At 47.5% G+C, this 23,373-nt stretch overlaps 1 protein-coding gene across 4 annotated transcripts in view; it reads left to right on the forward strand.

The window, feature by feature from the left end:
• The window catches only part of KAT2B (lysine acetyltransferase 2B), a 95,399-nt gene that overhangs the window by 52,967 nt on the left and 19,059 nt on the right, over positions 1 to 23,373 (forward strand). For all 4 annotated transcript variants that reach the window (XM_065943594.1, XM_065943591.1, XM_065943593.1 and 1 more), the window contains exons 6-11: positions 2,828 to 3,019; positions 7,833 to 7,939; positions 11,998 to 12,123; positions 14,483 to 14,619; positions 16,838 to 17,046; positions 18,407 to 18,533. In XM_065943594.1, coding sequence (XP_065799666.1) covers positions 2,828 to 3,019; positions 7,833 to 7,939; positions 11,998 to 12,123; positions 14,483 to 14,619; positions 16,838 to 17,046; positions 18,407 to 18,533 — 898 coding nt within the window. The remainder of the gene's footprint in view (positions 1 to 2,827; positions 3,020 to 7,832; positions 7,940 to 11,997; positions 12,124 to 14,482; positions 14,620 to 16,837; positions 17,047 to 18,406; positions 18,534 to 23,373) is intronic.

The following is a 23,373-nucleotide window of genomic DNA, read 5'->3' on the forward strand; positions in this document are numbered from 1 at the left end:
TGATGATGTCTTTTACTTTTCCTTATACTAAATCTTCCAAATCCAATGTGGGGGGTTTATAATTACAGCATATTTTAATTTATTCTTTACATTGTAAGTGGTTAAAGCTAAATGGAGTTCTACCAAAACAGTAAAGTTGTGTTTAACGAAAAAGTATTTCTCAGGGTTTCCATTTGAAAGTAAATTTTTAAATATTTTTTCCTCTGTTTATGTTAAAATTTCAGTGTAGTTGAGTTACAATGGTTTCAGGCATACAGCAGAACAATTCAGACATACATGTGTGTGTGTGGTAAAGAACCCGCCTGCCAATGCAGGAGATATAAGAGATGCGGGTTCAATCCCTGGGTCAAGAAGATCCCCTGGAGAAGGAAATGGCAACCCACCCCAGTATTCTTGCCTGGGGAATCCCGTGGACAGAGGAGCCTGGCAGGCTACAACCCATGAGGTCACAAAGAGTCAGACACAACTGAAGCAACTGTACGTAGATATATATTAAAAGAATATAAATCTATTCTTTTTCATAGTCTTTTGCATTATGGTTTATCATAGGGTAGTTCACCGTGCTATACAGTAGGCCCTTGTTGATTGAAAGTAAGTTTTAAATTGATTAAAATTTGTTGTTCAGTTGCTCAGTCATGTCTGACTCTTTGTGACCCCATGGACTGCAGTGCGCCAGGCTTCCCTGTCCCTCACCGTCTCCCGGAGTTTGCTCAGACTCACGTCCATGGAGACGGTGATGCCATCCAGCCACCTTGTTCTCTGTTGTCCCCTTCTCCTCCTGCCTTCAGTCTTTCCCGGAATCAGTCTCTTCAGGAAAACAAACATGATTACCCAAGAACAAAGGGGTGAGAGTGATAAATCAGGGGCTTGGGGTTCGCAGATGCTACTGCTGTGTATAAAATAAACAACGAGGACTGATTGTATGTAGCACAGGGAACTATATTCAGTGTTCTGTAATAACCTATAAGGGAAAAGAATCTGAAAAAGAATCTCAACGCACACACACATAAAACGGAATCACTTTGCTATGTACCTGAAACTAGCAGAACCTTGTAAGCCAGCTATACATCAATTAAAATTAAAAAGAAAAATGTTTTTTCATTTGTACAAGTGCTCAGCAGTTACACACGGCTGGATGGCTCCACAGCTGTGCGTCAACACAGGGGTACAGCAATCTTGTCATCACCGAAGCCTTTATCGGACAGTACTTCTAAATCCTTAAATCCTTATATCTCCCATTGTACCACGTTGGACATACTTTTATTAAGATTTACAGTCTCATGAAATTGATCTGATGGTTATGGTTTCTGATTACGTGTGTACTTTCATAATTAGTTCCCTGGAAGCTGGCCTACCTTCAACTCCAAATATTTTAACTTCATTTAGTGGCCATGGACTAACTTCCAGCAAAGACTAGCTTTGAAGTTGGTGAATTTCTATATGACGTGCCTTATACACTTGATCTTAGCCAAAAGGCCGAGAAGCGATTGACGTGCCTTATAAATTACAAAATAAATGCATCCTTCAGTTTCTTCTGCTACCAAGGTCACTGTTTTCAACTTGACAGGATATAGGACGGCACTTAGGATCCCCATCTGGGTATTGTATCGTAGAGTGACATTTGCGTGTGAATTATTAGGACAGGAAAGTTGAGAGGAACAGAAATAGTAGCAGGGTTTTAAGGTTAGTTTTGAATCTAGGTAGATGAACTAACACTAATGAAGGTTTTCTTCCCAAAAGATGAAGCGGCCCCACCCCACACAGGGGAGCTAATACAGAGTAACATGAAGAATAAGTCAGACAGCCTGAGTAAGCGGACATTACTCCACTCTTTATTGAGGACTGACTGTCATCAGGTCTCCTCCAGCCGTCTGGGCGTGTGGGAGCTCGGCCCCCACCTGAAAGGGTGCCAAAGGCGCCTGGTGGGGTAGAGGGTTCCATCCGGGGAGAGGGATCACCATCGGAGTGGAGGGTTCCACCTGGGGAGAGGGGTCCTGGGCGGGGCAGAGGGTCCTCTCTGGGGGAGAGGGGTCCCCAGCGGGGTTAGGGTTTTGTCTGGGGAGTGGAGTCCTCCCCTGATGAGGGGCAGCTTGGTCTGCCTCTGAGGAGCAGGACTTGGGCACTGAAGCCAGGTCTCTTCCTGGTCTCTGCCGCCCGCTGGGCCCCCTGCCCCTACTGCTGGGAATTTCAGGCCTTGCATCTCTGGGAGGCCCTGGAGCAGGTGGTGGCTGATGAATGTTTGTTTTCAGCTTCTCGGCTGAAGCGGCGTCCTGAATCTGCCCTGCATCAGCCCCATGCCCCACACTGTGCTCAGGAAAGGCCTGGTTTCCCTCGGGCCCGGCACCCCTCCAGCCCCACGCGACACCGAGAGGCAGTTCTGACTTTGAGTCACTGAACATGTACCTAGGTGACAGACGGTGGAAGCTTATTACTTCCTGCGTTTTGACTGAGTCTTGAGCAGTCGTGGAGATCTTTATCTTCTCACTGAAGCTGTGGGGGGCGTGAGTGCTGTGTAGGCATTTTAAAGTGGTCTTAAGTTTTACTCAGAAGGTTCAGTGGGGGAGTTCTGCTTCTCCTCCAAAAGGGATGTCCTCTGTTCCCCTTGAATCCATCCTCCTGTTTAAAGGATGCTGCAGACTGAAGTGACTCTAGTAGAGTTGGGCCCGAGGGCTCTGGCAGGGTGAGCCAGCATCTGACCTGCTGATGGTGCTTCCCCGGCGTGTCTGCAGGCCTGGTCTCCTGCTGAGGGTGATGGTGTCGAGTAGCGTCGTGTGTGTTCCTCGTGGCGGGGCTCGCGGGCGCTGATGCTGTGGTCTCCTCCGTGCAGGTGGCTGTGTTACTGCAACGTGCCCCAGTTCTGCGACAGCCTGCCGCGGTACGAGACGGCCCAGGTGTTCGGGAGGACGCTGCTGCGCTCCGTCTTCACTGTTATGCGGCGGCAGCTGCTGGAGCAGGCGAGGCAGGAGAAGGACAAACTGCCGCTGGAGAAGCGGACTCTGATCCTCACCCACTTCCCGAAGTAAGGGAGAGCTCGTGGGGTCTTTGCTCGGTGCCACGCTTGAGATGGACGGATGCACACCAAAGCCTCGGGGACAGAACTGGCTGGGAGGGGGGGGCGTGGCGTGGCAGGACCCCCATCTTCGCAGCCCCCCTGGGAGCCTCGTGGGTGTTTTCAGCCCATTTGAAATGAGCTTGACTTTGGGTCGACTGTTCCCTTGGCCTGTCTTATCCCTCCCGATTCTCAGAGGACAGGCCAGGGCTGTGTGTGGAGCAGCCCCAGGCTGCTCCAGGGCAGTGGGGACCCTGCAGAAGTGGTCTCCAAGAGGTGGTGCATGAGAGCCCGGGGCTGATTCAGGCACCCAGTTCTCCTGCCCTTCCTGAGGCCAGCGGGTCATCCCTGTCTCAGCTGGAACGAACTGGACTCCGAGGCTGGGAGCCGGCCTGGAATAGACGGGTCTCTGGCAGGAGGATCTTTGCGCCTCTGTACTCAGCTTCCCAAGGCGCGTGCCCTTGGCCCCTTGCTGCTTGAACCTGCTAGACCTCAAGCATATAAAGACTCACTTAAATATTTTCCAAATGTAGGAAACAGGTCAGGGGGGTAGGAAGGTACAGTGTATGCCACTGGGCTTGGAATGGGTTTTCAGTGTGAAGAACGCAGACTTTTACCTAAGTGGCTGGCAGCTGAGGGTGCAGGTGACGACTCCTCAGTGCTGTGTGGCGAGACAGGGCGGAGCTGATTCTTTCTGCTCACTCCCGCCGGCGGCCGCACTGGTCCAGCGGGGGTGGAAGCTGTCATTTGAACAGGCTTTTTAGATCTGAGAGAGTTCTGCCACAGACAACTGTGAGGCGGAGAGCAGTTTAGGAGAAGTGCTGTTATGCTCCTGGAACCAAGATGGATGGAATCCTGTTTTATGCGAAATACTAGATTTTTATAATTGCTACTATTTCTGGGTTACCCAATGTGTGTCTCAGGAAATATGATCATTTTAATTTTTAAAGATAAGTTAGGTCCAAAACAACAAAAATGATTTTCTGATGAAAACAGACGGAACAATTTGTTTTTGCAGTTTAGCATGAATCTCCAGTGTTAGGTAGAGGATAATTCTCATGAGCTTTAGCTGAATATGAGTCCTAGTGACCTGATTTGCAGCATTTCCTGAAGACAGCGACACCCCAGGATGAGGCAGGGCCTGAACACTTGATGTCCTGCAGGGAGGAACGTCCAGAAGGACCTAAACAGCAGCTCGGGTGTCGTTCCTGAAGAGGTTAGGAACTCTGGTGCTCGTGTATTTCAGCGGCTGCCTGTTAACTGATCTAAGCTCCTTTCCTTAGAGATTAAAGTAGTTTTCTTGTTTCTCTGTTACATCTGCCACATAAGCCATGTTTTGTGTGTTTAGGTTATAGTTGTCTCCTGCCTCTAAGCCAGCGGACAGAGGATCCCTCCCTCGTCATACCTTTTATGGTGCTTAATGAGAGATTTTAATTATCTTGTATAGGAACAGTTTTTTTCCCATAGCAAACTCATTTTCCTTCTTGGAGATATTTGCTAATTACAGTGTTTGTTCCTTCAGCCTGTAGTTCTGGCATGCTTAAGCTGCTTAGCTGAGAAAATCAGTGCCACTTTCTTTCCTTCTCTGTTACTAATGGCAGGGTAAAGCTACCACCCACTTCTCCTTTCAGTCCCTTTCCATTGAATATGACAACACTGGAGGCTGTTAGGGATTCATACCTGCAGACTTGGCAGCAGAATCTCGTATACTGAAGCCAGAGGTGCCGTTTGGAGCCGGGGCCTGGCTCAGAGTCAGACTGTGGATGCCTCTGACCCCGTGGGGCCCCCGTGCTTGCCGGGTGTCTTCAGGTCTTGCACACTTACTTTCCTACACTTCCTACGCCGCCCTTCCTTCCTTCTTTTTTCTGGCTGTGCTGCTCGGCGGGCAGGGTCCTGGTTCCCCAGCCGGGCATTGAACCCAGGCCCCTGCAGGAGAAGTGCAGCCCCAGCCTCTGCTTCCGCAGAGACTCCAGCCCTTCCTCCCGCTTGGCCTTCGTGTGTGCCATCCCCACACCCACCGCGTCCCACAGGTGTCCTTTAGAACTTCAGTATCTGCATTTCATTGTAAAAGTGACAGAGGGACATTTAGTAAAGATCTGATTCAGAGAGAACAAAGAGGCAAAGGACTGCTATAGCCCTACCGTTGTGATCTACTTTTTGTGCTTTTAGATATTTCTTATTTTTTCTCCATGTATTGTGTTCTTTTATTCTATGTTCAGTTTTGTAACCTCTGTATACATAATAAGCACTTTCTCATGACATTAGATGAGACTGTCTTTTATTGTATTGAAATAATTATATATGTATATAGCACACACATGACTATTTTCCTAAATTATTAATGGCATTCTTCTTTGGTAAGTCTCCATAGGGCTTCATGAAGTGTTCTATTATGTAACTGCTCGTAAAGAAGGAGCCTGGGAAAGGAAAGGAAATTTACTTCTGTGATGAAGGGCGGTTGGGAAATCTTGAGGGCTGGGCGAGGTGAAGGCAGGGTCTGCTGGGCCAAAGGAGGAGATGCATCCGGAACCTGCCTTCTCGTGAGCAAGGTCAAACTGTGATCTCAGTAAGGATTTTGCCTCCGGTTGCCGTTAGTCTTTCTGTGTTAGATGAGACATACTGAAGTGTTTTGAAGTGTAAGTTAATGGTGACTAGCTCGGCAAAAAGTGGCCCGTGCTGTTTCTTTAAACCTCATGGCTGAGTGCAGGTCGACGTTCATGCAGTGGTTCCTTTTCTTAAATGTTTGAGTGTGAGAGGCCAGTCCGGAGACCCGCAGGGCCTTTCCCACCTGTCTTCACTGCCCAACCTCTCCCTGCCCTTCTGCAGTCTTACAGGGCTTGATTAATGAGATTAGTGGTACTTTCCCCAATTGTGATGATGACGATGTTAATGTTAATATAAGTCCTTAATCAGTGACCCAAACTTAGCATGTTTCACAATTCACACTTTGAGGTAAACTTGGCTACTTCATAAAGGTAACAGAACACACAGACTGTGTATCATAGCTCTGGGGGGGCGGGGAAGGTCCCCCGAAGCAAATCCATTTATATTTATAAAGACTGTAAATAAACTTGCATATGTTCAGGTCAGATTTTGTTGCCAAATGGATTAGGGAAAATACTTTTAAAAGGGTTTTTGGAGTTAAAAATTTCAGAGACATTTAATTGCTAACCTTTCACATCGCTGCAATGTAAACGTCTTGAAGGCAAGGCAAGACTGTGCTCACTCTGCCCTCCAGGGCCTGGCGTAGCACCTGGTGTGTGGCGGGCAGCCAGTGTTGGTTGAGTGAACGAAGGAGCACTTTCTCAGCGGTCGGCACCGGTTGCAGAATGACAGTGTATAGTCTTTGGCACCACCATGTGCAGAAGTTACTGTTGATGTCTCCATTTTATAAAAGGGGTACCGAGGAAGAGGAAAGCTAGGAAGACTGTCCAATACCAGAAGTATAGATTTGGGTTGGTATTTTACTCAGTCTTTTGCATTTCGGGGGAAACACAAGAACTGTCCAAGGTACTTACCAGCATTCAGTTGCGTGGACCTTTCTCACAGCCTGCAGTTCAGTGAGCCTGGGTGGGGCTTGGGTGTCTGCATTCCAGCCACGGTGTGCAGGTGATTTCCATGGCCCCAAAACTTGAGACCTGCTTGTTTTATAACATGACCGGAAATATAACATGGTAATTAGTCTTGGCCCTGCAGTTTACTGGTTGTGGGCCTTTGTACCAGTTATTGAACCTGCCTGTGCCCTAAGTTATTTTCATCTGTGAAATGAGTACAGTAATGGATCCTATCTCAAGGTTATTTGGAAGAGCGAGTGAGTTAATATACTTTGACTGCTTAGAACAGTGTCCATCCTATAGTAAGAGCTATTGTTCTGCCCGTAGTCCGAGTCCCCGGTCGGGAAAGAAGACTCCTTGAAACAATGCAACTTGCAATAGGGGAATTTATTACTGACTCGAACCAGGGCCTCCCGCCCTCACCAAGGGTGTGAGGACTAAAGGCCCCGAGCCCCAGTTCCCTCGGGTATTTATTAGGTCAAAAAAAGCAGCAGGTAGTTGGCGCAAGCGGATTGGTTACACAGTGGGTAGTTGGCGCAAGCGGATTGGTTACACAGTTGCAAGGTAATTTTTGTTGGCCCAACGTGGGGCTTTCAGCTTTCCCCTGATAGGTTCCCTTTTTTCTTGCTAGGCATATGTTGATTGGCTGGCTCCAGGTAGCCTGATAATTATGTTACCCCGGGAAACCAGGCCTACTCCTAATCTAGGCTGCCTGTCATGGCGTTAGCTGTGACAGCCTCACCCTATGTGTACATGTGTGTGATAAATAAAAACAAAATCTGTAACTCATTGTGTTGATGAGAAGATTCAATGAAACATTCTCAGCACAGTGTAGGCACGTGGCAAGGACTCAGTAAATATGAGCAGCTTTTGTGACGGAAATGACGACAACAGCTCTAAGGAGAGATGAGCTCTTGTTCCAGGACTCTCCCAGGGGGACTTGGTGAAATGCATTTCCACTGATGTAATTCTCTGTGTGGTCTAGGTTGTATCTACTAATACCTACATGGAGTCCAAAGAGAATACATTTGTAGAAATGCATTTCTATTCGAACATACCAAGGCCGCCCAACTAAATCATCACCTGATGATCTACTGACTTGAGTATTTCATATTTCTGAATTGAGGATGAGATGCTAGTGTTGGTGGGATTGCCATGGGTGCCCGGCACTTGTCCCCCTCGTGATGCATGACTTGTGATCTCAGTCTTGCCTTTATTCTTGTGCCTAGGTTTCTATCCATGTTAGAAGAAGAAGTTTATAGTCAAAACTCTCCCATCTGGGATCAGGATTTTCTCTCAGCTTCTTCCAGAACCAGCCAGCTTGGAATCCAAACAGGTAAAAAAAAAAAAAATTTTTTTTTTTTTTGCATAAATCAGAACACAACCAGGAAGTGTTTGTTGCAGTTCACTGTGCATTTATTTGCATTTTTCATCAAGAAATGGAAGACTAGAGTGAGCAAAGAAAAGTAAACACTTTGGCAAACCTGGCATCAACATCTCTGTTCCCGAGGTGAGCAGGTGCGAGGCAGACAGCTAAGGCCGCAGCAGCTGCTGCTCTGCCCCAAGGTTTGCTCAGCCTGCCCTGCACAGCCGTGCGGAGGGCGAAGCACCCGGCGCTCAGGTCTGCAGGCAGACGCCGGCTGTTTGAAGACAGAGTCTCGGTCACGGCCTGCTCTGCAGGCATGGCTCAGTCTGGCTTGTGAGTCTGGCCGTCTGTTTGGAGCACCAGGCTGCTCTCGGGTAACGGTGGGGCTGAGTCTCAGGATGTGCCGTCCCCCATGGGCTCAGGGCGTCAGCGGGCCTTTGGTGAGGACGTGTGACTTGGAGTCATACTGACTCTGGAGACAGGGTCTGAACTCCTGCCTTGAATGCTCAGAAGCCTCCGAGAAGGCTGTCAGGAGGTCCCAGGGCAGGCATTTCCGTGTGGCCTCCGGGAGAGGCAGAACGCAGAATTTTGGTGTCGACTTTTCAGTAGATCTGGTTCAGTGTGTCCTGGGGACCGTGAGTGCCGCCTGCAGCAAAGGTCGTTTGTTTCCGCCGTTCTCGACACCTCCCCCGGTTTGATTTTATATCCAGTGAAAGTCACCCTTAGCCACCCCTAGTGTGCGGTCCTGTGGATTCTAGCGAACGCCCAGTGCTATATCACCCCGTGGCCATCGGCCCAGAAAGTTCCCCGCGGCGTGCTCGGCGCTGAGCTCGGCCCTGGCGGCCCGCCTCTGGTCCGTCCTTTGTTCCTGTAGTTGTGCTTTTCTAGAATGCCACACGAGTGGGATCACACAGCACGTAACGTCCGACTCTGGCTTCTTTCACTGAGCATACGGCACTGGAGAAGGTGATTAAAATGCTATTTCATCTGGAGCCTGAGTTTGGGTGTGAATAAAATTAAGTCCTACCCAGCAGAACACTTAGGGAATGAGGTATTTTGGTTTGTATCAAACCTCCTTTCTTTGGATTCTTGTTCCCAAAACCATGTCAAAGACCCCTTTTGTGTTGTGTTTTTTCACCTTAGGCCATAAAATATAATCTCATGTTTCTCTGGCTCAGTCTGCAGCCCTCCGGGGCCTGTCTGTGTGTGGACAGGACTCCAGCCCACGTGTCGACCCTTCCCGGAGAGCTCCCCTTTCCCCTGGGCTCCTGCTGCGTCCGTCTCTGCCCTCATGCTGTTGGCTTTGTCTCTGCCTTTAACTTACCTGACTTTTGGATGATATCTCTCCCCCAGACCCTTTTCTAATTCTCTCCATGCCTCCCGGCAAGAGCTGGGTCTCCTTTCTTCCAAACATGGAACCTCGATAATATCCTATCCCCGGTTCTTTAGCTTGTCTGCTCGGTGGCACCACCCATGGAATCTAAAATACTGCTGATGTCTGGGGCTTCCCTGTGGTCCAGCAGCTCAGGCTCCTCACTTCCCGTCAGGGGCCCAGCTTCCCTCCCTGGCCAGCGAACTGGATCTCACATGCCACCACGAAGAGTTTGCAGGCTGCAGCTAAAGACCCCACAATCCAAATGCATAAATACTAAAAAAAATTAAAAACCTACTGATCCTGAGGCCCCTGCCAAGAGGTTGTGGTGTAAGTGACCAACCAAGGGCGTGGCCTTCAGCATGTTAACAGCTCCTGGAGGGTCTGATGGGCATCAGCCCGAGACCTGCCCTCAGCAGTCACCACGCTACCCCAGTCCCCTTTTCGTGAGTGTGACGCCTACCTGGTCAGACCCAGTTTATCCGTGAGAATAGCTCGCACTTCCAGTGAGTGCTGGCTGGTGAGGTTTGCTTCAGGTCTTTAAGCTCTAGCTAGAACCAGGAGAAGTTGGTGTGATTAACCCTTGTATGTGGATGAGACATGGGAGCTCAGAGAGGAGCAGCCAATCGCCCAAAAGCAGAGCCTTCCAAGTGACGGGACAGGGTTTCCCATCGCATCTGATTCCCGCTGCACCCCCGTGTGCCTTGCAGACGCGCAGGCAGACGCTTGTGGAAGGAAAGAGGAATGATCGGGTGGGGACCCGATCCTGGCTCCAGGCAGGTCCAGCTAGTTCTCTGCTGGAGGGATGGAGGGGGGTCCCTCTCTGTGAAGACTTCCCTGACCCTCCTGCTCAGGATGCCTCCTGGCCTGCCCCGCTCCCCGAGACTCACCCATCCCCGCACAGCATGGAGCAGGCTGCTGTCTCTGGCCCCTGGGACGTCAGGTTCACCCCAGTGGCTCCGGCTGTCACCCAGCTCAGCTGGAGCACACTCATCAGAGTCCCTGCCGCCGTCAGAAGCCGGCCGACTTCTGTTCTGCTGTAATTGCAGTGTGTGCTCTGGGGGGAAAGAAAAGGGTAATCTTCTCCTTAATTGGCATGTCTGCGCACCCAGGCACCTGTGAGAAGTGACAGTCACAATGATGGCTCTGAACTTTGGCGAGGTTCTCAGATGTCTTGTGAGTCACCAGAGCTTCCTCTTTGTGTGGAAGCTCTGTGAAATTCAGGAGGCCTGTTGGCTGGAATGAAAGCCCTGCAGCCTGGCGCTTCAGTCCCTTCTGATTCCTTCGTGTGTGTGCATCTGAGGAAGTCTCACCTATATATGGCTATTTTTCTTTTTAACACTTATTGTTGATGGCCTCTATGAGAAAAGAATGTAAAAAAGAGTGGATATATGTAAACATCTAACAGATTCACCTCGCTCTGTACCTGAAGCTAACACACATTGTCAATCAGTATATTCCAGTTCTTTACATACTGTTTGCTGTTCAGTTAGGAGCTGTGTGCCCGTGTCTCTGCAGCTAGTTTTGCTTCTTTCACCACTCTTGGCTGCGGGGGCATCCCCGCACCGAGATGGCGTGCTCTGGGGCCTCTTGTCTGCGAGGTCTGTGCTCGGTGTCGCTGATGTCTGTCCTACCATTAGCCACTCATGAGCAAACAACGTCCTACTTCCTACCTTGGCTTTTTCTTTTTCTGTAAAGGTAAAACAAAATGGTTTTGTTTGGAGACACTCTTGAACTTACAGAAAAGTTACAGGACCAGGACAAAGCAGTCCCGTGCTGTGTATTTTCTGTTCCAGACTCAGCAATTGTTAACGTTTGCCCTGTTGCGCCATCGTTTCTCCTGCTTCTGTCTCTCTCCATGTATATTAGCGTGTGTGTAACTTTCTGTCTTCTGAACCGTCTGTCAGTTACAAAGGTCACGCCCCTTTGCTGACTTCAGTGGGAATCTCCTAAGAGCAAGAGGGTTTTCGTATTTAACCCCAGCAGAGTTATCACAGTGAGGAATTTTAACCTTGATGCCATATTATTCTTTAATCTGGCTTCTGTTTTTCATCCTTCCTCTAATCTCAGCCACGTGGTTCACAGCCATTTTCTGTCACACCGGGAGGCACATAATGTTGGCTTCTCTCATTATCACTGGTGTGAAGTTTGTCACTGGATTAAGGTGGGGTTTTTGAGATTTCTCCACAGCAGTGTTAACTTTTCTGCTTTGGTAATTTAAAAAGAAAAAGGTACTTTTATGGGGAGATACTTTGAGGCTATTCTATCTTTATCAAAATTATAGTCACAAGATTCAGTCTGTACAGATGCTTCTTCCCTGAATCAGTCATTATGTTCTGGCTGCCCCCTAACTGCCCCCTGCCCCACAACTTTCATCATTGCTTCCTTATTTGTGGCATTCTCCTGTAAGGAGAGTTTTACCTTCTCCCAATTATTTATTTGTTCATTTCTTATATTATCACTGTGGACTCAGATCCAATGGGTTATAATCTGCCCTTGTCTTTATTATCAAGCTCACATTGGCCCCACAGCTTCTGTCTTAAAGATGACTGCTTCGGGGTGCTGGACGGGAGTGGAATGGTCTCGCGTGCACTTGGCTCATTATTACCCAAGAAAGACGTCATTTAATGCCTTCTCTTCCTTCTCCCGGGGGCAGTTATCAGTCCACCTCCCGTGGCCGGGACAGTGTCCTACAATTCCAGCTCCACTTCCCTTGAGCAGCAGAATGGAGGGAGCACCAGCCCATCCTGTCGAGGCGCGTCCGGGCTTGAGACAAACCCAGGTAAGCTCGGAGGGCGTCAGCGAGGGCTGTGATTCGCCTGAGAAGCTCCGTTATCTGAGGAGTGTGAAAGGGAGCCTTAAAGCAGCTGCGTGCTGTGTGTGTCAAGGATCTTAATGGCTGGAACTCCCTCTGAGGTGCATTGGTTAGTTATTGCTATTTAACAAACCAACTCGAGACGTAGAGTCTCAAATTGTGATCCTTTATTATCATAGCTCAGTCATTCTGTGTGCTGCCTAGGAGGTGGCTGATATGGCGTGTCTCCTTCAGGCTATGCTCGCATAATTCTCGTCCTCCTTTGAGGAACACTGGATTTTTCCTTTCCTTGGGGCAGAATATGTCCTTATGATGATGGCAGAGACACCAGAGAGCAGGAAGAAATGCAGCTTCCTGCAGCTTAAGCTCATAGCTGGTACACCATGATGCCTATCTTATTTTGTCATCGGAAGCGAATCACGGGGTCAGACTCAGAATCAAGGGGTGGGGAGATGCCCTTTACACCTTTTGTAGGAAGAGCCACAGAATCATTTGGCAGAAGCTGGATACAGGAGGGGAAAGAATTTGGCCACGAATGTAATCTGCCACGTAGGCAAAAAAATCTCTTAATGCTAGAGGCGTTTCGCAGTTATAGAATGTTCCAAAGGCCGCGTTTGTGTCCACAGCCGTGACGTCAGACACATCTCAGCACGAGCGAAGCTTGACACTGAGAAGCCCCGTGAGATGGGGAGAGGAGAGGGTTTTCTGTGAAGGACGAAGCGTGCAGCACTGGGCCACTTCCTGGGGAGGCACTACTGACTATTCTGGAAACTCTGCCGTTGAATTCAGATATAGCCCAGGGTGCTTTCTTATTGCAGCACTCAGCAAGCTATCCAGTTTGGGGCATATTGGGTATAAACCTCAGCTCCAAAATAAATAGTTCACACCATTATTCTTGTGGAATTGTGGGATTTGAAGAGTTGATCAAATGAAGGAAAATGTTCTCACTCACCTCCAATAATAACAACTAAAGAGTTATAAAAATACAACTCAACAAAAGCTGTTTAGTAAGTTGCCTTATATTTGGAAAAGCATCTTGTATGAACAAGATGCTTGACATTGCTCTGCTGCCATTTAGCTCAGGATGGTGTGAATGCTTTATGGAGCCTGCTTAATGGAATTCACACTTGAGGAATCAATTGGATTTGAGCATTTAAAAATTTAATTGTGAAAATAAATACGTTATGACAGAAGGGAAAAAAAGAAAAAAAAAAAACAAACATGATAGTAGGACAGAAAGCGGCCATGTAATATAAGGAGGAAAGTCAGGGAGAGTTCTCCGTGATTTTGCCTGGCCTTTTCCAAGTTGTGATATATTATGACATCCTGGGAATGAATGTACCTACTTCCAAGGCCAGGGGCCCTGCTCACTTTGTGAGGCATCATTTTAAGGCAAAAAAAGGATTGTGAGAGATCATGAGGGTCATTTTGTAATGACAAAAACTAAATTCACCAGCAAAGTGAAACAGTTCATGAGTGTATTTCCAGTATATGTAGACATACACACACATATATAACATACATCCACAGATGTATATATACATATGTCCATGCAAACATATATGAAAGAAAGACTTAACTATAAGGAGAAATGATCAAATCAACCAGAAGTTGAATACTTGAAGAAACATCTCTGATTAATTCATAGATCAAACAGACAAAGCTATCAGTAAGGACAGAAGCCCCACAAACACAATCAACACGTAGAGAGCACTGAAAATCGGGAAATGTATTTTCCCGAATGTGTACATTCTTTCCAAGAAGATGCTTAATTTACAAATAATTGGTCAAGTTTTAGGTCATAACTCAAGTTTCAAGAAATTTTGACCTTTGGTATCTTAAGGGCCATATTCTTCTGACCACAAAGGGACAATTAATCTCCAACATGGCGGTTAATAACCAGTGATAATTAGACTCCCTCCCTCAATATGCACATGAAGAAGCAGTGCCTTAATAACTCATATGTCAAGTTAAAAAACTTAGTGTAGAGAGCAAATGCTCTTCAGAATGGTGGGCACTTGGGGGACTCCCTGGTGGGCCAGCAGTTAAGACTCTGTGTCCCAGTGCATGGGGCAGAGATTCAGTCCCTGCTCAACGAAATCCCACATGCTGCCCAGCCAATAAATAAGGAAAGTAGAAAAGAAAAAGACCGGTGGGCAGTTACTGCGACCTCCTCTTTCCCACCTTCTGCTGCACCACTCCTCCCTGGTACATGGAGGGTTGATGTCCACACCTGTCAGTGTTATTAGAAAATCAGTTGGATTAGTTGGCACATGCTTTGTGTTTAAAATAACCCATCATTTGCCCTTTTATTTTGATCATCAAGGAGAAAAGAGGAAAATGAACGACTCTCATGTTTTGGAGGAGACCAAGAAGCCCCGGGTGATGGGCGATATCCCACTGGAGTTAATCCACGAGGTCATGTCCACCATCACAGACCCCGCAGCAATGCTTGGGCCAGAGGTCAGCAGGGGGAACGCGAGCCACCTGCGGGTGAACCCTGTCCACTCTGTAGCCACTCCTGCTGTTGGGGACGGGGTGGTGTTGCCGAGGGAGCTGTGCCCCCTGTTTGCATGTTGTCTGAGGCTCAGGGTGGAGAGGCAGGCAGGCTGATGAAAGGTTAATTCCGCTGATGACAGCCACATCGCGGGGAAACATAATCCCCACCGTTGAAGGCATTCCTCTTGCTTCAGCTTTTTATCTTGAAAAATTTAAACCCTCATAAATGTTGCAAAAATTCCGTGATAAAGATCCAGAGTCTCTTTATTTAGACTCACAAATGGTTTGCATGCCACGTTCACTGTCCCTCTGTCTCCCTCTCCTGTAAGCCATGTGGAACCATTTCAGAATTAGATACAGATGTTGTAACACTTCACCCCTAACTTTTTTGCATGTGTCTCTGAAGACTGAGACTATTCATTTGCATTCCCACAATGTAGTTATCACTACCAGAAAATTTAGCTGGATTACAATATCATCTAATGTGCGGATAGGCAGTCTACAGCCTGGGTACCAAATCCAGTCCACTTGCTGGTTTATGGTTTACTCTTGGCCTAATGTACAGCCCATATCCAGATTTCCCATATATCCAAATTCTGTTGTTTATCATATATCTTCCTGTTGTTGGAGGATCTGTCGGGGTCACATTGCATTTAATTCTGATCTCTTCACCTCTTTAGTCTATTTAGTTTATTCTAGAACAGTTCCCCAGCTCTCTTTTGGCCTTTTGTGGCAGCACCATTGTTGCAGAGTCCTGCTTTGGCATAAGGTCTCTGTATTTGGCTGTGTCTGTTTACTCATGATTAGATACAAGTAAAGCCTTTGGGGCCAAAGGACTGCTGTCATCTCGTGTCATATCCAGGGGCAAAGCAGTTTAAGATGTTTCTGACAACTTCCAGGAAATGAAGAAATGAGATGATTTTTCAAAACATCTGTAAAAATTTTTTTTGAGAATGGCTCTGCTGGGTGAAGGTATCCATGTTTAATTTGTCATGTTTCCTTAGAGATTTATTTTGTGCAGTTGAGGATAATTCACAGAATTGGAATGCTGTTAAGAGAGCGATCTCCTTGTAAGATTGTTCTTTCCATTTCCTTCTAGGTGTCCAGTCCTTGGGACTTGGGACTATAGTACCTTTTGTGAACATGTCTATCGGGGATTTAGTAGCTTCACAGAACAGTTTTGCTCAGTTTGTTTCAGCTGTGAAGTGTGGATGTAGTCACACATTTCAGGATTTGTTGGGTGGATTTAGTGGTGTCCTGAAGTTGCCTTGTACTGGTGTGCACAAAGCAACTGTGAAATTTTCAGGAATTTTGTGAGATGGTCGTTAAATGTGTTAGAAGCTTGAAATTGGCCATGGTGGCCGCTGAGCCTCCGGGTCAGCCATAGACCAGTGAAGACGGAACGCGCCAGCAGCTGGCCCTTCTGCCTTGAGGGTCTGTTTGTTGAACATTGACCTGCACCCCACTGCATGGGTTAAATAGGATGGGGCGCAGGGTGCTGGGAGGAGGTTGTGCTGCTAGCTGGGGTTGAGAATGGTCAACACGACACCTTTGCAAAGAAGACTCTCATCCTATGAAAAACAGGTGCTGGTAGTATAGACGTGACTGCCACTCGTGGGCCTAAAGGGAGAATTTGGGGTCTGTGACCCCAAGGGTGCTCAGCTAGACGGGAGTCCCAAAACCAAGGGCTGGCAGGCTGTAGCACACAGGACAGAAAGTCTGCCTCCCCCATTAAATCAAGTCCTCGAGCACTCTGCCCCGCCCACACGTGTCCGCATGGTCTCCCCCGCGTTCACTCCGCTGCAGTGTCCACATGGTCCCGGCCGCGTTCACCCCACTGCAGTGTCTGCGTGGTCCGGACTGCGTTCACCCTGCCGCAGTGTCTGCAGCTGCCGCAGAGGCCTCCTGACTTGCAGATCCAAACATGAGCTGTTTGGCCCTTCCGAGAAAGTCTGGTGATTCCTGGTCTGTACCGAGTGTCCATGGACACGTGGGAGACTCTGGTCTGGCAGAACGCTCTGCCTAGCTGTCTGTTTTGTCTTCATGGCTTGTAGGTTATTGGTTGGGACCCTGAAACCCACGAATAGGTATCTTATTAGCGCACGGAGGAGAGGCGCTGTGGTGAACTGTCCCTCCTGTCTTAGGGAGGGGCTCCATGTAACCTCCTGTCTCCTGCTCCCAGACCAACTTTCTGTCGGCGCACTCGGCCAGGGATGAGGCAGCCAGGCTGGAGGAGCGGCGGGGTGTGATCGAGTTCCACGTGGTGGGCAACTCCCTGAGCCAGAAGCCCAACAAGAAGGTGCTCATGTGGCTGGTGGGGCTGCAAAACGTGTTTTCACACCAGCTGCCGCGCATGCCCAAAGAGTACATCACGCGGCTCGTCTTCGACCCGTGAGTCCTGCCCCGCTTTGCTTCCATCCCTTTGCTTTCCGCTTTCCTGATTTATTTTGTAAAATGCATTCTGTTTTTTAAGATTTTTTTTTTACTTAAAAAAAATTATTTACTTTTAATTGAAGGATAATTGCTTTACAGAATTGTATTGGTTTCTACCAAACATCAACATGAACCAGCCTTGAAGATTTTTTTTTTGATGTGTACCATTTTTTTAAAGTCTCTCTTGAACTTGTTGCAATATTTTTTCTGTCTTATGTTTTGGTTTTTTGACCCCAAGGCAAGTGTGATCTCAGCTCCCTGGTCAGGAATCAAATGGGGGTTTGATCCCACCCTCTGCATTGAAAGGTTAGGTCTTCACTGGACCACCAGGGAACTCATTCTCCTTTTTAAATGAAAGAGGAACCTCTCGGGTAGTGAAAGTCAGTCACAGTCACCCACCAAGTCCTGCTGCTTCTCGTCAGCTGTGCGGACAGAGTGACGTCACAACCACGGCCATGGCCAAAGGTGTTCAGATTAGTTTTGCAGCAGCTGATCAATTTTTTGTCAATGAGGCTTTATATTTTAAGCTGCTGGTGACCATTCTGTGCTTCATTCGTTGCATTAGTGAAGGAGTATATAAACATTAAGAGGATGTCCCAATTTTCTCATAGTCAAACACTCTGATTTTGGCATCTTAAGTAGGTTCCGTTCTTGCCTGAGTCTGTAAGCCCTGGCAAGATTATTGTGGTGTTAGGTTAACTTTGATCACCCATTGCATTAAAAATAAGGAAAAGACAGGAAATGAAGCTTCCGTAATTGAATGCATTTTAACATACAGAGCCCAGTCGCCTGTGTGGACTGTGACCCATGCCCGTGACTGTTCAGAGTGACATTTTAGGCAGAAGGCCTGACGGGAGTCTGGAAGCCTGGTTTTGGCAAATCATGCAGGTGGATTGTGTTTTCTTTTCCTTATAGCTTCTGTGGTATTTCTGAGTGAGAGTGAACTCTTCAGAAACGTGTGCTCAGGTCCCTGGCTTTTGCTCCTCCTGGGCTACCGTCCTGGGTTCACGGGTGTCGGACGTGACCCTATTTCAGCGCCAATCAGCGCCTGTCCCCGGGCTCTGTTCTTTGCCTGGGGGCTCAGACCCCCCTCAGGTGGCTGGCATTTGGTCCTCAGGAAAACTCTGGGGATGTCTTGGTGGCAGGCTTGCTCTAAGACATCCACTTAGAGAATGTTCTAAGTGAGATGGTGACCAGACAGACGCGGTTTCCACAGAAAAATCAAGAAAGAACCCCTCTTCCTTCCAGTTTTCCTGACTGGTTAATGAGGAACACCCCGAACAGGAGGTGAAACGGTGATGCAATCTTCTTCTTCCAGGAAACACAAAACCCTTGCTTTAATCAAAGATGGCCGTGTCATTGGCGGTATCTGCTTCCGGATGTTCCCGTCCCAGGGCTTCACAGAGATTGTTTTCTGCGCCGTAACCTCTAACGAACAAGTCAAGGTAAGGCTCACCCAGGGTCTCAGAAGAAACGCAGGATGTGGTGCTTTTCACAAAAGCTGCAGAGCGTGGCAGGGTCTCCATGTCCAGAGAGCCCTGGACCCTGAGGAGTATCCTCTCACTGCAAGTGTGTGTGTGTGTGTTTGTGTGTGTGTGTGTGGAGGGCGCACGCCTCCACATACCCACAGTCAGTCTCTACCGGGCTTTGTTGGACCTCAGGGTCGGGGCCGGGGCCGGGGACACCAGGCAGCCCCAGGAGCAGCTCAGGTTTAGTTTATGGCACGTGAAGAGGTGTCTGCAAACACTCTCAGTGGTGTTGGTGATTTCCATGTGCAGATGTGTCCACACATGCCTGGGCACACGGCACCAGCAGAGGGGGTGTGGTGCCATGTGGGTTAGGGAGAGGCCTGAGGCTGCTCAGACCTCAGAAAGATTCCTTAGGGCCTCGTGCCTGAAGTGAGGGGACAAGGGCTAAAGAAATCCTGTCGGGGAATTGATGAAAAATGTGAGTAATTGTATGACTGGGTTTCAGAAATACTCATGCAAGGTTTGGAACGTGGGTCTTTTGGGTAGTGTGAGTGTGTGAGAGACTGATCTGTATGCATGTGAGAGAGACGGACTTTTGTGAGTGTGTGAAAGACTGATCGGTGTGAGTGAGTCTGATCTGTGTGTGAGAGACTGATTGGTGTGAGTGTGAGTCTGATCTGTGAGAGTATGAGAGACTGATTTGTGTGAGTGTTTGATTCTGATCTGTATGAGTGTGAGAGACTGATTTGAGTGAGTGTGTGAGAGACGGATGTGTGTGAGTGTGAGAGAGACAGAACTGTGTGAGTGTGAGAGACTGATCTGTGAGTGTGTGATTCTGATCTGTGTGAGTGAGAGTCTGATCTGTATGAGTGAGTGTGAGATGGATGTGTGTGAGTGTGAGAGAGACAGACCTGTGTGAGTGTGAGAGAATGATTGGTGTGAGTGTGAGAGACTGATCTGTGTGAGTGTGAGAGACTGATCGGTGTGATTGTGTGATTCTGATCTGTGAGTGTGTGATTCTGATCTGTATGAGTGTGAGAGACTGATTTGAGTGAGTGTGTGAGAGACTGATCTGTGAGTGTGAGTCTGATCTGTGAGAGTATGAGAGACTGATTTGTGTGAGTGTGAGATTCTATCTGAGTGAGTGTGAGTCTGATCTGTGTGAGTGAGTGTGAGAGTCTGATCTGTGTGAGTGTGAGATTCTGATCTATGTGAGTGAGAGTCTGATCTGTGTGAGTATGAGACGGATGTGTGTGAGTGTGAGAGGGACAGACCTGTGTGAGTGTGAGAGACTGATAGGTGTGAGTGTGAGAGACTGATCGGTGTGAGTGAGTCTGATCTATGTGAGTGTGAGAGACTGATCGGTGTGAGTGTGAGAGACTGATCGGTGTGAGTGAGTCTGATCTGTGTGAGTGTGAGAGACTGATCGGTGTGAGTGAGTCTGATCTGTGTGTGAGAGACTGATTGGTGTGAGTGTGAGTCTGATCTGTGAGTGTGTGAGAGACTGATCTGTGTGACTGTGCGATTCTGATCTGTGTGAGTGTGTCTGATCTGTGTGAGTGTGAGACTGATCTGTGTGAGTGTGAGTCTGATCTGTGTGAGTGTGTGATTCTGATCTGAGTGAGTGTGAGTCTGATCTGTGTGAGTGAGTGTGAGAGACTGATTGGTGTGAGTGTGAGAGACTGATCTGTGTGAGTGTGAGTCTGATCTGTGTGAGTGTGAGAGACTGATCGGTGTGAGTGAGTCTGATTGGTGTGAGTGTGAGTCTGATCTGTGAGTGTGTGAGAGACTGATCTGTGTGAGTGTGTGATTCTGATCTGTGTGAGTATGAGTCTGATCTGTGTGAGTGTGAGACTGATCTGTGAGTGTGAGTCTGATCTGTGTGAGTGTGTGATTCTGATCTGAGTGAGTGTGAGTCTGATCTGTGTGAGTGTGAGAGACTGATCTGTGTGAGTGTGAGAGACTGATCGGTGTGAGTGTGAGAGACTGATCGCTGTGAGTATGAGTCTGATCTGTGTGAGTGTGAGTCTGATCTGTGTGAGTGAGTGTGAGAGGCTGATCAGTGTGAGTGTGAGTTTGATCGGTGTGTGAGAGACTGATCGGTGTGAGTGTGAGTCTGATCTGTGTGAGTGTGAGTCTGATCTGTGTGAGTGTGAATCTGATCTGTGTGAGTGAGTGTGAGAGACTGATCAGTGTGAGTGTGAGTCTGATCTGTGTGAGTGTGAGAGACTGATCGGTGTGAGTGTGAGTCTGATCTGTGTGAGTGTGTGATTCTGATCTGAGTGAATGTGAGTCTGATCTGTGTGAGTGAGTGTGAGAGACTGATTGGTGTGAGTGAGTCTGATCTGTGTGTGAGAGACTGATCAGTGTGAGTGTGAGTCTGATCTGTGTGAGTGTGAGTCTGATCTGTGAGTGTGAGTCTGATCTGTGTGAGTGAGTGTGAGAGACTGATCAGTGTGAGTGTGAGTCTGATCTGTGTGTGAGAGACTGATCGGTGTGAGTGTGAGTCTGATCTGTGTGAGTGTGATAGTTGGACCTGTGTGGGTATGAAAGTCAGATCCGTGAGTGTGTGTGATTCTGACTCGCCTTCCCAGCTGTCCTTGGCACAAGTCCCTCCCCAGGAACCAGACTGCCATGTTTACCGTGCGGTTGGCTTTGCCATCTGCCTGGAATAGACCAGACTGCTAATTGGCAGGAAGATCTAGGTGATGTTGTGTCCTACTCTGTTGCTTTCATGAAAGTGGAACCAGAAACGTGTCTTCAGAGGGTTTGGTACTTGGGGAGTCCTAAAGTCATACAAAACTATGGCATTTGGTGGAAAGATAAGTAGCTACTGAATCAGTAGCTATAACGTATTGGAAAGTCTAAGGCAGTGCTGCCCAATGATCTAGAACATGATGTGCCCACGTCAGCCACATGTGAGTTTAAATTTTCTGTTAGCTACATTGAAAATACAGAAAAATCATTCTAAAAATATATACTTTATTTTACTCAGTATATCCAAAGTGCTGTCCTTGCAGCAGGCACGCAGGGGCCAGGAATTATGGAGACTGTTTACATTCTTTGATTTGTACCGAGTCTCTGAAATCCACAGTGTGTTTTAGACTGCACCTGTCTCACTCTGGACTAGGACTCTCTGGGCTTGGACAGTGCGGGCCTAAGGACACTGTTGCCTTCTTCAGTTACCATTAAGCAATGCCAGATACAAAAACCGAAAACGGATGATCTTTGGAAGGAATCGTGCTTGGCCTGGGGGCCGCAGCCAACGCTGAGGGCGCTTTTGGCTTCATTAACAGCTCAGCTCTGTGTCACAGTCACTGTGCCGACGACAACAGCTGTGGGCTCCTCTCAGAAAGCACAAAAGGGGCTTTTGACATTGACTCACAACGTGAAGCATCCAAGGGCAAACAAAATGCAGCAGTGTCACATTCATCCTTCTGGCTGGGGGAGGTGAGGGCACATGTTTGCATGAGACTGACCTCTGGCCCTGTGTGGGGGTGCTTTGGTGGTGTGTCTTCAGATGGTCCACTCGCTATGCCTGTCACAGGTTCATTTACCCCTGGCCAAACTGAGAGACAACTCCAGGGTCCTGAATTTAGGAACTCGCTTAAAGAAAATTTGGTTGGGCTTTTTGTAGGGAGAGGAACTTGAAAATATGCCCTTGGTTTATAATTTCAGAAGAAGATTGCATAATATTTGTTTGCACAGAAAACTACACCAAGCAACTTGTTTGGAAAGGTTGGTTAAGGTTGCCTTGGACACTTTTAGGATTCCAGAGGGTAACTAAAGGTGCTTAATATGAATCGGATGCTTTGTCTTATTACTTCCCAGAAGGGTAGTGTATTTTTTTTTCCCCCAAACCATGTAATTTTTTAAAGACTTAAAGGAAGGTGGCCAAATCACAAACTGAGCAGGAAAAACAAAAAGAAAAGCCATTTTTTTGACTTGAAAGTAGTTTTAGCAAATGAAGATTAATCTTTAAAAACTGAATAGAATGGATGAATCTGGTGGAAGCCAATGGCGCTAGCGTTTATTTGTGAAAACAGCAAGATCATAAGTGGAGGTTTACAATTTTGATCTGAGGTATTAAAAATCTGGGCTAAATGGTACTTTAAAATTTGCATCCACTCATTTTAGAGACTTAAGCTTATATATAAATTCCTGTAATGCTTCAAATAAGATTTTTGTGTGAGTTTATCTTGCTTAGAACACATACAAGGTAACATTTGAGAATTTACTTAAAGCTCCTAACCTGGTTTTAAAATAGATTATCTAACTATTTGGTTTTGACATTATATGGAACTTTAAAGTTATGGGGCTAATACTTATTTAACCATAATAAGTATTTAAATAAACACTGAAGTTACCAGGTGGATTTGGAAAGGAATCCTTTTGGTGACAGTTGAAGTGAAGTGAAAGTTGCTCAGTCGTGTCTGACTCTGAAACCCCATGGACTATACAGTCTGTGGAATTCTCCAGGCTAGGATCCTGGAGTGGGTAGCCTTTCCCTACTCCAGGGGATCTTCCCAATCCAGGGATCAAACCTAGGTCTCCCGCATTGCAGGCAGATTCTTTACCAGCTGAGTCACCAGGGAAACCCAAGTACACTGGAGCGGGTAGCCTATCCCTTCTCCAGCTGATCTTCCTGACCCAGGAATCGAACTGGGGTCTCCTGCATTGCAGGCAGATTCTTTACTAACTGGGCTATCAGGAAAGCCCATGACAGTTGAAAATAAAGACATGCAAAGAAGGAAACAGTGCTGGGGTGAAAAATCTAAGCATTTTTGCATATAATAGCTTAACTCTGTTACTGCTT

Source organism: Muntiacus reevesi, chromosome 8 (assembly GCF_963930625.1).
Source record: "Muntiacus reevesi chromosome 8, mMunRee1.1, whole genome shotgun sequence".
NCBI lineage: Eukaryota > Metazoa > Chordata > Mammalia > Artiodactyla > Cervidae > Muntiacus > Muntiacus reevesi.